Source organism: Scylla paramamosain, unplaced genomic scaffold (assembly GCF_035594125.1).
Source record: "Scylla paramamosain isolate STU-SP2022 unplaced genomic scaffold, ASM3559412v1 Contig80, whole genome shotgun sequence".
Taxonomy (NCBI): domain Eukaryota; kingdom Metazoa; phylum Arthropoda; class Malacostraca; order Decapoda; family Portunidae; genus Scylla; species Scylla paramamosain.
Genome location: NW_026973745.1, coordinates 32,501 through 50,908, shown reverse-complemented (window position 1 = coordinate 50,908; position 18,408 = coordinate 32,501). Strand labels below are relative to the sequence as shown.

Genomic DNA, 18,408 nt, shown 5'->3' with positions numbered 1-18,408 from the left:
TAATAGTGTGCGTCTCATCATGCATTCATTAATGATGTAGAGTGGAAATGTCCACTCCTATCATGCATAATATCAATGCATTATTGGTTTATGTTGTTATTTGTGTATAAATTGTAAAGTTATGCCAGTCTATTTTAGTACAAACTAAATATCGGCTGGAAGAGAGGACAGGTAATGGCACACTAAAACACAGGAAGGGACAATGATATAACCATCCAATTTAACAATACACAGAGGAAGAAGAATGAGAAAGCAATAAAAATGGATTATTTAATGGATGATTAATAGACCCTCATTTGTAATCTTATTTCAGGCAAGAATATTAAAAGAGACAGCTGGCTTGCCCTTTGTACTTGTTCATACGTGACAGAATGAGAGATCTAGGGGTGGGGGTGACACCTGGAAATGGGTATGATTCACGAAGGGATTGATTTATTGCTTGACTGGCTGATTAAGAAAAGAAGGCGTGGTAGTGGAGGGTGGGGGGAAAGGCCCCAACTTTCCAGTCGTATATGGAGTCGAAGGGAGTTCTACAGGATTATTCATGTATTTGTTGCTTTTAGCTGTGAATTATCTGGTGGTGTAATTGTTATGACCCCGTAAGTTGATTTACTATTCATTTCGTCTTTCTGAACGCAAAATAACATGTTACTTGTACTTCTGCCTGTTGTACACTTTCCTAAACGCAATTTAGGTCTTATTAATGTGGCATTTAAGCAGATTCACTCAGGGAATGAGAAGTAAATGATAGCTATCAAGCAGTAGATTAACTCTCTCTCTCTCTCTCTCTCTCTCTCTCTCTCTCTCTCTCTCTCTCTCTCTCTCTCTCTTAATACGATATCTAATATAAAGAAGCAATAATATTTAAGCAAGTACACACAGTAATCTTATAGTAATTTAATGAAAACAATACCAGCAAAGAAAAATATGAGAAAATGCATAATTTACTACGAAATCCAAAATGCGAAAAAAAACCTTGCCAAATTGAACCGTCCCACGAAGGTTATGGATGGAGTTTTGATGCAATGAGCCTCAGTTATACTTAAAACACTCAACAAATATAACACCTGCCAAAATAAATGAATAAATAAATAAAATAAATCAATAAATCAAAATAAAAACGCGAGAAAACCTTTAAATTATCACAACGCGAAAAATACACACACGCCAAACTGGATGCGTCATTACTTAATAGTCATTGGAACTGTTATCCCCCCAATAGTTTATAGCCAACCCCCCTCCCCCCACCTTCCCTGCCTTGAGGAACACCTTCACTTATGTCCTGCTATTGTCGTGCTATTGGCTAGATTTGAGCATTTTAACCTCGAATTCACATACACGTACATATTTATCTCTATCTCCTTGCAATAATTATAATAGTCTTCCTGGCTTAATTTTTGTTTATTCATTATTCCTTATGTGCTTATTAATTGTCATTTGTCTAATTCCCTATGTTTTAGTCTCGGTACTTTAGTTTTTTTTTTTTTTTTTTTTTTTTTTTTTTTTTTTTACTTTCCGACTCTGGCCCTTGCAATGAAGGGGCTTAATTGTTTATTTACTGTTCCTTACGTGTTTATTGATTATATGTGAGCTATTTATTTGATATTCATGATTTTTTAAAACTACGTATTTCTTGATATGATAGTTTTATCTTTTCGTGTTTTCTGGCTTAAGTTTTGTTTATTATTCCTTGTTTGTGTTATTAGGTAAATAATAATTATTCGTCTTATTTCTCGTAGTTTAATGGAATTTTTAGCACTTTAATGAGTTCCTCACCAGTCATTTTATTCGAGTGAGAGAGAGAGAGAGAGAGAGAGAGAGAGAGAGAGAGAGAGAGAGAGAGAGAGAGAGAGAGAGAGAGAGAGAGAGAGAGAGAGAGAGAGAGAGAGAGTGTCTAAATGGATAAAAAAAAAAAATCAGTTACAGTATTTTATTTATATACAAGAAAATGCATGATAATAATAATAATAATAACAATAATAATAATAATAATAATAATATTTAAATACAAGGAAAATATGTAATAATAATAATAATAATAATAATAATAATAATAATAATAATAATATTTAAATACAAGGAAAATATGTAATAATAATAATAATAATAATAATAATAATAATAATAATAATATTTAAATACAAGGAAAATATGTAATAATAATAATAATAATAATAATAATATTTAAATACAAGGAAAATGTAATAATAATAATAATAATAATAATAATAATAATAATAATAATAATAATAATAATAATAATAATAATAATAATAATAATAATAATAATAATATTTAAATACAAGGAAAATATGTAATAATAATAATAATAATAATAATAATAATAATAATAATAATAATAATAATAATAATAATAATAACTGCTTTTATCTTACACAGATAAATAGTTTTTATAAATAGTTTATTGACCATAAACATGTGGTTCCTGTTCCACATCAAGAGTGTTAGCAGATGCCATTTGTATTTCATCTACTTAGTACATTACATCATTACATAAATAACTGGTGTTATCTGATATTAAAGTGCTAATGAGCAACATGCCACAGAAATCTGTTTATTTCAAGAAAATTATGAAGATAATAATAATGTTTTGTTGCACTTCATAAGATGGCTCAGTTTTTACTACTCACCAACACTGCTAATGATAGCAACTGAACTCTTAAGGACGCTGCTTATCTTCTCGAGCTGCTCAAGGTCATGATCTGCTTCCTTTTCCTGCACCAGCTTTGATATCAAATCCTGCAGGAAACAACTGTGTTAATTCACATTTTGAATAAATCTAATAGATGAAATTTCACTTACAACACCTTATGTGTCTCTGGTGACTCATGGAGGACAGATACATCACCTGAGACTAAATGGTCAGTGAAGAAGTTGACCCTTGATCCTGGCTAATCACATTAAGTACATTAAACACTCCTGTTAACTAATAAATGAGGGGTAGATTTCTCTGGAAGGTTACATTACACTACTTCCCTGGCATTTGAAAACATTTTGCTCTACATGAACTCATATGGAAGCTTTGCTGCAACATTAAATCTCAGCTAGATGCCAGATGGTGTAGCCTCCATCACAGAGCAAGGTAATGATATGAAGGCTTAGTACTTTGGTTAACACCTGAATAAGAACCGTTTGAGATGCAGCAGAGATCACTAACCTGCCAGCAATTGAATAAGAAGTGTGTGAGATGCAGCAGAGATCACTAACCTGCCAGCAATTGAATAAGAAGTGTGTGAGATGCAGCAGAGATCACTAACCTGCCAGCAATTGAATAAGAAGTGTGTGAGATGCAGCAGAAATCACTAATCTGCCAGCAATTGAATAAGAAGAGTGTGAGATGCAAAAGAGAGCACTAACCTGCTGAGTGGTTTTGCTTCATTTCCTCTCATTCATGATGGAGGCTGGCAAGGTCTAACTGGCGTTCTCGAGCTTGCTGCTTCATCACTCCTCGCTGCAACTGGTAGATGGTGATGTAGTCACCTGAAAAAGGATAAAATTCTTCATTAAAAGACCAAGGAAATGGCATACAGTAAACAGTAAACACTTCCTCCACTTCACTTTTACAGATGATTCAGTTGCAGCTTCTATTCAAGCTCAGTTCCTCCCAATCTTGTTGTTTCTCCTGATAAAACAATAAGTTTGTTTCTCTCAACTTTTCTTAATACAGCCTCAATAAACAAATCCAATAACAATGCTTTTATTTTGTTATTAATTAAAAAAATTGAGCATCAGTGAGGAAAAATTATTTGCTTTATTATTAGAGAATATAAACTTTCTTACCTTTTGGTTCAGTTATGACATCTTCAGACAACTTTTCATGAGCAAGAGATTCTCCCAGCAGTTTGTTATACTTATCCCTCTCACAGTCTAGCTGAACCTGAAGACTGCTGCACTCACTCTCCAACCTGCTAACCTCAGATGTCAGTGTAGCCACTTGACCCAGCAATTTCCCCTTGGTATCTGTACCTGGAGGTGAAAAATTGATGCAACAGAGGGCCAGACAAGAATGACCAATGGAAGTAATTAGACGTAATGTAAGAAGTGGGTATAAGACTAAGGGAAATAGAAGGGCAATGGAGAGAGGGTTAGATGCACCAGAAATGTCTGTGGAGCCAGGAAAAATTTAAACTTGTAACAGAGATAACTAAGAGCAACTGTGAATGAATAAATGTGATGTGGCCTCAACCCATGAATGGGAAAATGCAAAAGCAGCACCTCAGACACCAGGACCATGATGACTGGCAGCTCCCAAAATTAGCTGCTGGCTTTTGTACTCCTAGTCACCACAGGAGGCTCATCCACAGCTAATCCTATCAGCTGATCATCTTGGGTGAAGTAATTGTTTATCAGTCTGGCTGTTGAGTCCTGATGCAGAGATGTGTGTGTGTGTGTGTGTGTGTGTGTGTGTGTGTGTGTGTGTGTGTGTGTGTGTGTGTGTGTGTGTGTGTGTGTGTGTGTGTGTGTGTGTGTGCACTTTGGAAAGCCTCCCTCCATGGAGAATGTCAGTTTGATATACAAATATATATTCATGTGGATGGTAGCTCACATTTAGCTTCTGAGTTCTCACATGAAGAGGTGCCATCCTTGTCTTTTTCCTCTGAGGGAGTGACTTTATACTCTGTGATAAGTGCATGCAGCTCACTATTCTGTCTTGTGACGTCTTTGATTTCTATCTGTGAAAGACACAAGAAGGCAGTAAGTTAACTTGTTTAACATGCCACATCATTTTATATATATTATGCCAAGTTTAAACAGGAAAGCCTCACCAGAAGCATCAACTAAAGACCAAAGTGATTAACAAATCTTTCACTTTACCAGCCTTAATGACAAAAGCTGCTGATGTAGCATCCCATCCATATCCTGCATTTTTACACCTTCATGATTCCCACACTGCATCATTTGTTCATGTCTTAAAGACATGGTCATGACAGAGTAGTCCTCACACTCCTGTCAGTGCTCTTCTGCATACACTTGAGCCTTGCACACTCCAAGCATTCCTTCCACTCATCCTTCTACATCTAAAGCACCATAGTACTCTCCACCCATTTTTAAGGAAACTGTCTCCATGCATAAACAAACACACAACCTCACGTACTCCATGTATTGTTTTCAGTAATGATTAATCTTACAAAGTAAACCAAACTAATATACAAAGACACTTGTGGTACCTTTGAAAGTTTGAGCTTATCTTCTAGTTCTTTAATCAGCTCTGTCAACGTGATATTTTCTTGAGCAAGGTGGTCGTGGCTCAGGCCATTCTCTTCAAAGTGGCTGTGGTTGTGGACCGTCACCAGCTGACCACTAAGGGACTCTGTCTTCTCCCACAACACAGTGATCTCGCGCTCTTTCTGCAACGCCTCCTGCCTGGTGAACAGCGTGGCAAGTGCACATACATTAGAACAGTGTGTGACCAATATGACGCCTCCATTCTACATTGCCATGACAAGAATACAGGACTTTACTGAACATAAACCAATGACGCCTCCATTCTACATTGCCATGACAAGAATACAGGGCTTTACTGAACATAAACCAAGGATTCCCTCCTCCTCTCTCTAAGGGTTATGGTTCTCTCAACAGTTACAGCGTGGTGTGAGAGATGCAGTGCTGTCAAGGCTTTACTATTTACAGGAAGCAACACACCAATAAATAAATGTTACTTTGGAAATGAAACTGAATAATCAAAGGCTTTATATCTCATGAACTTCCCTTCTTTAATAAACTGTCTTCAAGCTGACAGACTCCAGTAGTATTGCATCTTAGGAATATTCTACAGCTGATTTCATAATAACTGCTCTCTAAAACTGACTACATGCCTCCTTCCCTGCCTCCTATAGACTCTACTCAACAATTGTTGTTATTCTGTTCATGCTGGTGTGATAGTTAACCAGTATATTAATTCCTTAGTTATGTACACTCTAGAATGGTGGTTCATTTTATCTACCAGTGATTGGAATTCCCACCTTGTAAGTATTACATTATTATTTGTTGATTGGTACCATTTGTATGCAATCAGAGAAAGATTTCAATATAAAAACATATCCATGTTACTGTTACCTTTCACAATGTAAACCAAAATGAAAGCTACATAAATTCTTACTTTAGATTTGTTGTCATTTCATTTAATGATGTAATTTCTTGGTTCTTGTGCTTTTTCAAGTGCAGTCCCTTTTCTGGTTTCTCAGTCAATTCTAATTTCTTATTGCTCTGTGGAAAAACAGAAAGTGCACATATTTAGGATGAACTGATTCAATAGTATTGGTGTTGACAATTTCTGCAGGAAGTTTATTCCATATATTTACTATACGATTAAAGAAAAAATGTTTGGCCTTGTGGGATTTAAAACATTTGGGTATAATCTTGAATCCATTATTTCTTGTTAGGTAGAATGAATGAGGAGGAGGAGGAGGAGGAGGAGGAGGAGGAGGAGGAGGAGGAGGAGGAGGAGGAGGAGGAGGAGGAGGAGGAGGAGGAGGAGGAGGAGGAGGAGGAGGAGGAGGAAGGAGGAGGAGGAGGAGGAGGAGGGAGAAACAAAGATAGGAGGGAAGGAAGAAAGGAAGAAAAGGGAATAAGAGATTAATAGAGAGAGAGAGAGAGAGAGAGAGAGAGAGAGAGAGAGAGAGAGAGAGAGAGAGAGAGAGAGAGAGAGAGAGAGAGAGAGAGAGAGAGAGAGAGAGAGAGAGAGAGAGAGAGAGAGAGAGAGAGAGAGAGAGAGAGAGAGAGAGAGAGAGAGAGAGAGAGAGAGAGAGAATGATGTGACATGACATTTTTAAGTACAAATGAGTATATAGTAACCATACACTGATACTTGTCCCCTCATACAGTGATAAGTTTACCCAAACACAATGGACACAGATGGAACTTTTGGAGGCTAGAGTACTCCAGCTGACTGGTGGACTCCATTTCATTGAGGAGGTCCAGGATTCTTTGCACAGTTGGGCTTTTGGTGGCAGTGGAAGCGGTGGCAGTGGTGGTAGTGGCAGCAGTAACAGTTTTGGTCTTTCTATGGGCAAGTTCTGTAGAATTCATATTCTCCTCATGAGGGACGTCACTGTCAAGGGTCAACACAGCATCAATTCCCTCCTCAGGCAAAGAATGATGGATTGATGATTGAGAATACTGGTTAACTCCTGTGTTAGAGAGGTGGACAGAATAGGGGTGAGAGAAAGAAGAAAGTCTTGTGCAGCGATTTGTGCAGCGATTAATTTTTGCACTGTTTTTCTTTTGTTACCCTTGTCCTTTCTCCTTACTTATTAATCATCCAATTATTATTATACTGTATTCAAACTTTGAAACATACCCCTCTATTCTTTGGTGTGTTTTTCAAAATATTTTCATCATACTGAGAGAGAGAGAGAGAGAGAGAGAGAGAGAGAGAGAGAGAGAGAGAGAGAGAGAGAGAGAGAGAGAGAGAGAGAGAGAGAGAGAGAGAGAGAGAGAGAGAGAGAGAGAGAGAGAGAGAGAGAGAGAGAGAGAGAGATAATAGACCAGACGATAAGGAATAAGGAGAAAGAGGAGAAGGAGGAGGAGGAAGAAGGAGAGGAGGAGGAGGAGGAGGAGGAGGAGGAGGAGGAGGAGGAGGAGGAGGAGGAGGAGGAGGAGGAGGAAGTGAAGCTTAAGGAAGATGCTTTGAAGAGAGAGAGAGAGAGAGAGAGAGAGAGAGAGAGAGAGAGAGAGAGAGAGAGAGAGAGAGAGAGAGAGAGAGAGAGAGAGAGAGAGAGAGAGAGAGAGAGAGAGAAGAGGAAAAGGAGAGAAAGGACATGAATTAATAAAAGACTCCTTCAGGTTTGTCTTCCCCTTTGAAGGATATATTATGGAAAGACACACAGGGAATAAATAGAGAACATGATTTTGGTATATGAACAGAGATGACAGAAAGAAGGAGAAAAGAAGTTAAAAAATTCTCAGATGCAAACATCAAATATTAACTAACATAACTCAGTCCACTTAATGATTATAAACAGACATTATAATTGTTCTCCCACTGCAGGGTTTCTGTTCCCCTGCACCACCATTGAGGAGGAGAAGCGGGTGTGTTCGGGAGGCAAGAGGAAGCTGTTCTGTAAGGATTTTGTCAACAATGGAGAAATATTGTGTCTCTTGGCCACTGCCTCTGCCCTTCTTGTCATTCTTTCCCTGGTAAGTGGTGATGGTCTTTTGTTGGTCTCTCTCTCTCTCTCTCTCTCTCTCTCTCTCTCTCTCTCTTGTGTGTGTTATTTTATTTATTTATTTAATTTCTTTTACCTGAAGGTTAACACTTTCTCATACTGGTGTTAGGTTCATCAGTCAGTCTTTTTTTTTTTTTGTTTATTCATGCATTTATTATACCAGATTAGGGTGTTCCCAGTAGTACTCTCTCTCTCTCTCTCTCTCTCTCTCTCTCTCTCTCTCTCTCTCTCTCTCTCTCTCTCTCTCTCTCTCTCATATTCTCTACATGCTCCAATGAAAAACTAACTTGGTACAAGACTGAATGATGAAAATGCAAAACTGTGTATGTGTGTGTGTGTTTGTGTGTGTGTTTTACTTATTTATTTATTTATTATTTTCATTATTTTTTTTACTTGAGCATTTAATGCATTTCTTATACCAGGTTAGTGTTCCCAATAATACGTACTCACTCTCTCACTCTGTGTGTGTGTGTGTGTGTGTGTGTGTGTGTGTTATTTACCTCCCACAGGTGCACTATCTGATGTGTCTTGCTGCCAACTATGCCCACATCAAGGATCACGGCAAGCTGATGGAGCTGCAGGAGATGCAGTTCCTTCACGAGTCTGAGATGTCCACGCTGCCCAAGGACCGATTCTGAAGCTGGGGAGGCCACGAACATCACCTGTGATATGACACGGTGGTACACGTCAGGAAAAGATGAGGATGTGGAGTTACAAAGTTAAAGAAAAGACATGGTGTTGCAAAATGTAGACCAAAGATAAGGATGAAATATAAGGCATGGAATTATAAAACCTAGACCAGTGATAATAGTAACATTAAGGACCAAATATAGGACATGGTATTACAAAATCTAAACAAGAGATAAGGACACATTATTACAGACACACAGAGGCTTCACTTAAATGCTTCAGTTCTTCATCCTGACTATTTTTTAAATTCAAATGTTTCTCCACTGTTACTTATAATAGTAATCAGGATAGGACAAGAAATAATGGGTTCAAGCATTGCAATTAGATTTAAAAAAAGATAAAAAGGAACTGGCTCTCAAAGAGAGTGTTGGATGACTAGAACAGACTCAGTAATCAGACTGTTAGTGCTGAGTAAATCTATGGATAGGGATGACAGGTGAAAATAGGTAGGTATTATTTATACAAAGGACTGCCATGTGTAGGCCTGATGGCTCCATTATTTTCATATCTTTTGATGTTGTTAGGGCTGAGTCATTAAGGAGCTTTAGAAGTGGACCAGCCAAATTTATGGATGAGGATAATAGGTGAAAGTAAGTAAGCACGTTTTGTACAAGGACCACCAAATGTAAGCCTGATGGCTTCCTGTACCAACCCTTGTGCTCTTGTGTTTTTATCAATATTAATAGAAATGATGACAACAGCAGTAAAAAGTTAGTTAACAAACTGCTAGGAAAGTTAACAGAGTTGTCAAGGGTGTCACAATGATTCCTGTGATAATTTGATAATGATTCTGTCTGTATTGGAAAAACACCCCTGAGAACCTGGATAATCATCTCTGTGGTCTGTGAAAAGTTGTCACCATGGGGCAGTGAAGCATTTAAGATTATGAACCTCATTAAACCATACTGGGAGATCATCACACTTGCTATTGTTACAGATATACATGCACATCTCTCTCTCTCTCTCTCTCTCTCTCTCTCTCTCTCTCTCTCTCTCTCTCTCTCTCTCTCTCTCACTGTGGTAAACATAACTCTATTTATACATACATATGTATAGACAGACAGACAGACTTTCATGCAGTAAAACCTACAGGTTTTACTGCAAATTTATGTCTTGCCAAAAATATATAAGATAAACAAGCCACATAAGCAGTGTCCTTGTTTTCTGAAGTGAAGGTGGATGCACTGGATACAAAAATAATAATAAATAAATGAGTAAATAAATAAATAAATAAATAAATAACAAGAATAAAAAAAATACCACTGACTGATATACTAGCTTTGTTCTGTGGTAGTGGTAGTGGTGGTGATGCCCTAAAGTTGTGGTGTGTGTGTGTGTGTGTGTGTGTGTGTGTGTGTGTGTGTGTGTGTGTGTGTGTGTGTGTGTGTGTGTGTGTGTGTGTGTGTCTGGTAATGTCTATTTTTGGGTAAAGAAAAAATTTTTTTATTTTGTATTTTGGGAGTTCTTTTGCTGCATTGCAAGAATATTTATTTAATGATTTAGAATATTGTGGACTACAATTATTAATGGACTACTGCTGTGGATATTTTTTTGTATTTTAGTTTTTGTTTTAGTTTTGTTTGCTGTAATATGATTGTGTAGTCAATAAATCTATCTATCTATCTATCTATCTATCTGTGTGTGTGTGTGTGTGTGTGTGTGTGTAGGCGTGTGTGTTTTGAGTTCACACTGTCCTCTCATAATGTATTTTTCTATTCTCCTGTGTATTGTCTGCCTATTGAAGCTCCACTCCAAACTGCACAGCATACTCATGAGAAGCTTGATATTTGAACAATATTCATGCATCAATTGTTTCTGGTTTGCTTGTTATCATTCATTATTGCTTTTTCATGATCGCTGTTCCTCTGAAGTGTTTTATATTATCTACTTATTTGAACAGCATTATTAGATCTCTCTCTCTCTCTCTCTCTCTCTCTCTCTCTCTCTCTCTAGTTATCTATCTATCTTTATCATCTCTCTCTCTTTCTCTCTCTAGTAATCTATCTATATATCTTTCCTAGATTTCCCTCTCTCTATTTTTTTCTCTCTCTAGTAATCTATCTATCTGTGCATCTATCCATCACTGTTTGCCTCACATTCCATCATATTCCAGTGCAGACAGGTACTCCAATACTTCACTACACAACATTACATCCTTTCCCAGTCTTGCCTCCATCCACAGTTTGTCAACATAATGTTGCCAGTTCCTTACAACAATTTTGAGCTTCTGATGTGCCTCATAAACTTTGTAACCATCACTTGTATACATCAGTACCACTAGCACCATTTCATCTGCCTTGTCCATGAATCTATCTTGCTTCTCTTTAATATACCAGGCCAGCAATATCACACAGAACAGCCCAGACAAGGCACTACAGACTATACACACACACACACACACACACACACACACACACACACACACACACACACACACACACACACACACACACACACACACACACACACACACATTCACACTCTCAATCCTGTCAGCCCCTGGTGGGAAGGAATAGCAGTAGTAATGGTAGTCTATCTATCTATTTATCTATGTACCTGGCTAGCTTAAACAAAGTAGCACACACACACACACACACACACACACACACACACACACACACACACACACACACACACACACACACACACACACACACACACACACCACGTAGTGTAGTGATTAGCATGCTCAGCTCACACTCAAGAAGGCCCGGGTTCAAATCCAAGGTGCAGCAAGCCAAATGGGTGAGCCTCTTAATGTGTAGCCCCTGTTCACCTTGCAGCAAGTAGGTACGGGATGTAACCCGAGGGGTTGTTACCTCGCTGTCCTGGTGTGTGGTGTGTGAGTGGTCTCAGTCCTACCCAAAGATCGGTCACTATAAGCTCTGAGCTCTTTCCATAGGGTAATGGCTGGCTGGGTGACCAGCAGACGACCGTAGGTGAATGACATCATTTATACTTGCAGCCATGTTGGTTCCTGGTGGAGAATAGCAGTAGCGGTAGTCTATCTATATGTCTATCTATCTATATACCTGGCAAGCTCAAGCAAAGCATCACACACACACACACACACACACACACACACACACACACACCAACCCTGTTGGCCCCTGGTGGAAAGGGACAGCCTTGTGGACCAACCTGCTGCACCCCAGGAGCTTAGACACACCACAGCTAGCCACACACTTCCATTTTACTCAATTCTTATATATATATTTCTATCAGTGGAGACATTTTTGCTTTGCTTTCTTATTAAGGTAAACTTTCCCATGGCTAATTCCTTCCTAGATTGTTTTTTTTACATACATTCTTGAAATTATATAAAATGTTCATACCTCTCTACATGTGTGTGATTCTGTGGATCTATAATCTATAAATGATTTTAATGCATTGCTCTTTCTGTGTGTGTGTGTGTGTGTGTGTGTGTGTGTGTGTGTGTGTGTGTGTGTGTGTGTGTGTGTGTGTGTGTGTGTGTGTGTGTGTTTACCTAGTTGTGGTTTACGGGAGGGGAGTAATCTCATAGTATCCCGTCTCTATATCTATCCAGTTTGGTCTTAAAAGCATGGACAGTTATGGCATTGACAACGTCTTCACTGAATTCATTCTATTTGTTCGCGCTTCTGTGTGTGTGTGTGTGTGTGTGTGTGTGTGTGTGTGTGTGTGTGTGTGTGTGTGTGTGTGTGTGTGTGTGTGTGTGTGTGTGTGTTTACTGAAGGCTAACAATAACAAGGGCATAGTTTTCCTATGTGAATTTTGGCGGTGGTGGTGGTCAGCAAATCACAAAAGGGCAAGGCATCTCACTTTCACTTGAGGAGATGAGTGATGTTACTGTTGTTAGGAAGGCTATAATACTTGGTGCAGTATCTTTGTATAAAGCTTGTATGTACCCATGTATGGTATGTATACAGTTTTGTATGTATATGTTAGTACACATGTGGTCCTGAAGGATGTATAGACCTGTAAGTGTTTTCTGCCTGTCCCACACGTAAAGTTTAACAGCAGCAGCAGTAACAGCAGACCCTCTAACTGCTTACATCAACATTTCCTCTCCCATACAATACACCTCACACCTTCTACAACACCTTAACTCAGTCCTCCCTTGCCTGCTAACTCCACAACTACAACCACTACCACAAACACTACCCTGTACATACCACACCACAATCCCTGATGCATTAAGTCCCAATACCCACATCCATACATCCAAACACCTTGACAGAGACTATTGCCAACATTGCACCAATCTTGTATCAGTGTCTGTTCATAATGGGACTGTACCTCTGCCGGTACCTGTATATATGATAACTTGCCATCAACGAATCCCTCCCTCCTTCCCTGGACCATTGATGGACCACAAACTAGGCCTATATTCTGAAACACTCCTGTGCTGCACCTCCACTACTTTCCAAAGGCTCTATTTGAAGTTGCATGAGACTTTAACAATGTTTTTAAGGTTCTAGTGACAGATTAACAAGATTTCTACATTATTAACAGGAAAAACACTCTTGAGAACCTAGCTAATCATCTCTGTGGGCTTTGAAAATAGTCATGGTGAATCTACCGGGGTTTTCAAGTCTGTTTCTATTACTTTTAGTGACAGATTAACAAGATTTTACATCACCAACAAGAGAAACACTTGAGAACCTAGCTAATCATCTTTGTGCCCTTGGAAAATAGTCATGGTGAGAGAGAGAGAGAGAGAGAGAGAGAGAGAGAGAGAGAGAGAGAGAGAGAGAGAGAGAGAGAGAGAGAGAGAGAGAGAGAGAGAGAGAGAGAGAGAGAGAGAGAGAGAGAGAGAGAGCAAAGTGGTTCAGAATACTGGCCCCAAATGTTATTATTGTAACTACCAGCAGATATAAACAATGCTCTCTGTTGCTCAGCCCACAATTAACTGCCCTGCCTGTCTGCCTATCTATATCTAGTCCTTTCCTAGCTCTTTTGATATGATTTCTCAGGTGGCCCATTGCTGCCTCTGGTCACCTCTCACTGCTCACTCTAAGAAACACCTTTATTATGAACAATGGTAGATGAATGTGTGTGTGTGTGTGTGTGTGTGTGTGTGTGTGTGTGTGTGTGTGTGTGTGTGTGTGTGTGTGTGTGTGTGTGTGTTTTGTGGTCACCTGAGCTTCATTATTTAACAGTCTGCTGCGTGTCAATGCTAACTAGAGGCTTATAGTGTGTGTGTGTGTGTGTGTGTGTGTGTGTGTGTGTGTGTGTGTGTGTGTGTGTATGTTACGACACTGTACACAGTCACTATTAGTGCTGGGCTTGGCTTGATGACATTTCATCTGGCTTGTGTTTGAACAGTCCAGTAAGGACTGTTTTAGTAGTTCACTAAAATATCTACCTTCACTCTCACTATGATATCTATCACTCTTCATTCCCACCCTCACTAATACTTCACCCTCACCCTTACTCGTTCACTCTTACTATCACTATAATCATCTATCACCCTCACTAACAGCATCATATTTCTCTCCTTTTAGTGTCAATATCAATCATGTTTATTTCATTAAACATTAAATCTTTTGAAAGTAAGGTTTAGTGTCAGAAAAACACTTCTATTTCTCTTCCTTTGAGTGTCACAGTGTTTTTATATACATGACAGCAAAAACCACACTGAAAACTTATTGGCATTGTTTTCATGATACAAAGGTAGAGTGTGTTTATAATGTTATCAGTGAGTACAATCTGGCATCAGAACAATGCTCACGTTTTTCTCTTTTTTTAAGTGTGGTATTCCTTTTTAAATATATGTGAGAGCAATAATCAGGTCACTCTGGCTAGTGACAAATTTCTGCATGCCAGGGTATGTCTAATATAACACCAATATATTCAGAGGCACAAACACATAATAAGTGACACAAATGTGATAATTTTCAAGGCCTTTGTGTCTCCAATGACAACTTTGTGCATGCCAGGATGTATGATCATATTCCAAAACAATCCTGTACTGCACCTTCTCTACTTTTAAAAGGCTCTACTTGAAGCTACATGGGTTTTTAAGGGTATTTTTATGGTTTTAGTGACAGAGTAACGAGATTTCTACATTCTTAACAGGAAAAACATTCTTGAAAACCAATCTGATTATCTCTGTGGCCTTAGAAGAGTTGGGGTGAGAGAACAAGGCATTCCTGAATATGGGTCTCAATGGTAGCACTCTCTGAGGCAAAAATATGTAAAATGTAACACAACTTTCACCAGAGTCTTCAAAGCCAAAAAAGTTTGACTGGAAAGGCATTGTACAGAATGACTACAATGATAATACTACTGTGTGTGGCTGTTCTGTGTTGAGAAGTGCAATATTTTTGTGGTGTCTGTGAGCACAGCACAATAAACTTGTTGTGTTCTGTGATGTTCTGTGACGTGCTGTTTTGTGCTGTCATGTGCCACCACTACTGATGTGATGCCCAGCACCCCTCTTCATTACACTGTGTTCCTGTGCAATGTGCTGTAATGTGTCATTAGTGATGTGAGCACCAGCAGCATCACCATCTGTGACATGGTGTTGTGTGCCGTCACCACTGACGTGACACCCAGCAAGCAACTTTATGTTGAGTTGTGGGCAGCGGGCCCAGCACTGATGTGTACAGCAGCACAGATCCCTTGTGCATGTGCATGTGTGTGTGTGTGTGTGTGTGTGTGTCACTGGAGGCTGGAAGGCCAAGCTGGGCTGGGGTGAACAAGACAAGAATAGTTTACCTGGCTGTTTGTTCCTTTACTTGAAGGGTACAGTGTGCCAGCAACAAAGCCACAACATATTCTCAGCAATGAAAGATCAGGTTATTCAGAGTGGGAAATGTTCTAAGCATATTCATATCTTAATGTCCTGTGACTTCTAAGCCATGGCATTAAAAGTATTTCACAACAGAATATTTCCAACTTAGAATGTTCCTCTTTGGCATCCATCTGGCTACTGGTGCTGGTGGTGCCCACACAAAACAGGAAAAATTACTGTAAACACCACCTCAACTTTTTCTCTTATTTCACGGGCCCCCTGCCGCCCCCCACGTGACCCCCTGGTAGTCATGACGCCCCTGCTGTCCCTGGGTACTGAGAAATGCCTTCAATAACAAAGGAAAGCGTAATAACCTCACCATTTGTAAAATCTCAGATGTCTGGCCGAGTCCAAGTGTTCGAGTGAATATGGCGCTAGCTTCGTCTTTATTTTTATTAGTTTTTAGTATTTCCTGCTTGTCTATGTGTGTATTTTTTATTTTGTTGTGTTTTTTGGATGTCCATATTTACTGGGAAATCCCTCTAATAAGGAAAGAAGCGTAATAATCTCATCATTTGTAAGATCTCAAATCCTAGTGTTCGGGTGAATGTGGCTGCTGGCTTCGTATTTATTTTTATTATAGTTTATCGTATTTTCTACACACACACACACACACACACACACACACACACACACACTAATTTCTATTATTACACATTGGAAAAAAAATAGTAAGAGAGAGAGAGAGAGAGAGAGAGAGAGAGAGAGAGAGAGAGAGAGAGAGAGAGAGAGAGAGAGAGAGAGAGATTATTAAGACAACCCAGGTGAAAACATCAATTAATTACAAATATTTACATGTGTTTTTTTTAAGTAAATATTATATCTCATTTTTGTATTCATACATATAAAGGGTTGAACTTTTGATAATATTCTTGTCTGTTTGTCTGTCTGTCTGTCTGGTCTACTCCTTATGACGTCATAGATCACAATGGCTTCCTATTGGTTGCTGGAAATAACGTCACTACCTCCCAGCTCCGTGATTGGTGGAGAGGTAGTGACGTCATTTTTGTAAACTGGGTGACGCTTAAGACAGACAGACAGACAGACAGAGAGAGAGAGAGAGAGAGAGAGAGAGAGAGAGAGAGAGAGAGAGAGAGAGAGAGAGAGACTGATGTGACTGACTGAATGACTAACTGTGCGACTGACTGACTGACCGACTGACTGACTGACTGACTGAATGAATGACTGACTAACTGTGCGACTGAGTGACTGACTAACTGTGCGACTGAGTGACTGACTTACTGACTGACTCACTCACTCACTGACTCACTCACTCACTGACTAAATGACTGACTGAGTGATGTGACTGACTGACTCACTGACTCACTGACTAAATGACTGAGTGATGTGACTGACTCACTCACTGACTAAATGACTGACTGAGTGATGTGACTGACTGACTGACTGACTCACGGACTAAATGACTGAGTGATGTGACTGACTGACTCACTCACTGACTAAATGACTGACTGAGTGATGTGACTGACTGACTGACTGACTCACGGACTAAATGACTGAGTGATGTGACTGACTGACTCACTGACTAAATGACTGACTGAGTGATGTGACTGACTGACTCACTCACTGACTCACTGACTGACTGTGTGTGTGACTGACTGACTGACTGTGTGACTGACTGTGTGACTGACTGACTGACTGACTGAGTGATGTGACTAACTGACTGACTCACTCACTCACTCACTGACTAAATGACTGACTGAGTGATGTGACTGACTGACTGACTGACTGACTGTGTGACTGACTCACTCACTGACTAAATGACTGACTGAGTGATGTGACTGACTGACTGACTGACTGACTGACTGACTGAGTGATGTGACTAACTGACTGACTGACTGATTCACTCACTCACTGACTGACTAAATGACTGACTGAGTGATGTGACTGACTGACTGTGTGACTGACTGACTGACTGACTGACCAAGTGACTGTGTGACTGACTGACTGACTGACTGACTGACCGAGTGACTGTGACTGACTGACTGACAATGACTAATACCACTACTAGTGACTAATACCACTACCACTACTACTACTACTACTACTACTACTACTACTACTGTTATCGTTATTATTTTATTAGATTTGAAAAAAAAAAAGAATAAGATTATAAGGAGAGAGAGAGAGAGAGAGAGAGAGAGAGAGAGAGAGAGAGAGAGAGAGAGCGCACTAACGGTTTTTCCCACGGGAAGGGTCGCATAGTGCCTTTCTTGCTCGGAAAGTGTCTCTGACTGAAGATGCTATCTATAAATTTATCAGATATAAAATATTTCTGATTTCATGATAAGAAATGTTGGAAAATGTACACCTAAAATGAAACTTGATTTATAATTCTACCACAAATACTAAGAAAGTTAATATTTTTTTTTCATTTTTCAGAATCCTTGATAAGGCATAAACTGAACTTTGAGAGGTCACATGGAGCTACAAAGTACATACATCATTGTATTCAGAATAACAAGGAGAAAATAATTATTAGTATTCAAACAATTTTCTGACAATTTCTAGGTTTACCATTTTTAGCCATCATACAAAACGGGAAAATAATTTAAGTGGCGAAAGGAAAGGGTTAAGAGAGAGAGAGAGAGAGAGAGAGAGAGAGAGAGAGAGAGAGAGAGAGAGAGAGAGAGAGAGAGAGAGAGAGAGAGAGAGAGAGTTGTAACACACACACACACACACACACACACACACACACACACACACACACACACACACACACACACACACACG

General features: G+C 39.1%; 1 protein-coding gene across 1 annotated transcript; it reads right to left on the bottom strand.

Moving 5' to 3' along the window:
- Positions 1–2,652: 2,652 nt before the first annotated feature.
- LOC135098784 (uncharacterized) lies at positions 2,653–16,053 on the bottom strand. The gene is made up of 8 exons (XM_064001180.1): positions 15,977–16,053; positions 8,690–8,851; positions 6,122–6,228; positions 5,190–5,385; positions 4,568–4,694; positions 3,802–3,987; positions 3,379–3,501; positions 2,653–2,760 (listed from the first exon to the last, which is right to left on the bottom strand). Exons 1-7 carry the CDS (start codon positions 15,977–15,979, stop codon positions 3,407–3,409), a joined length of 876 nt encoding a protein of 291 aa, XP_063857250.1. The 5' UTR covers positions 15,980–16,053; the 3' UTR covers positions 2,653–2,760; positions 3,379–3,406.
- Positions 16,054–18,408: the final 2,355 nt, after the last annotated feature.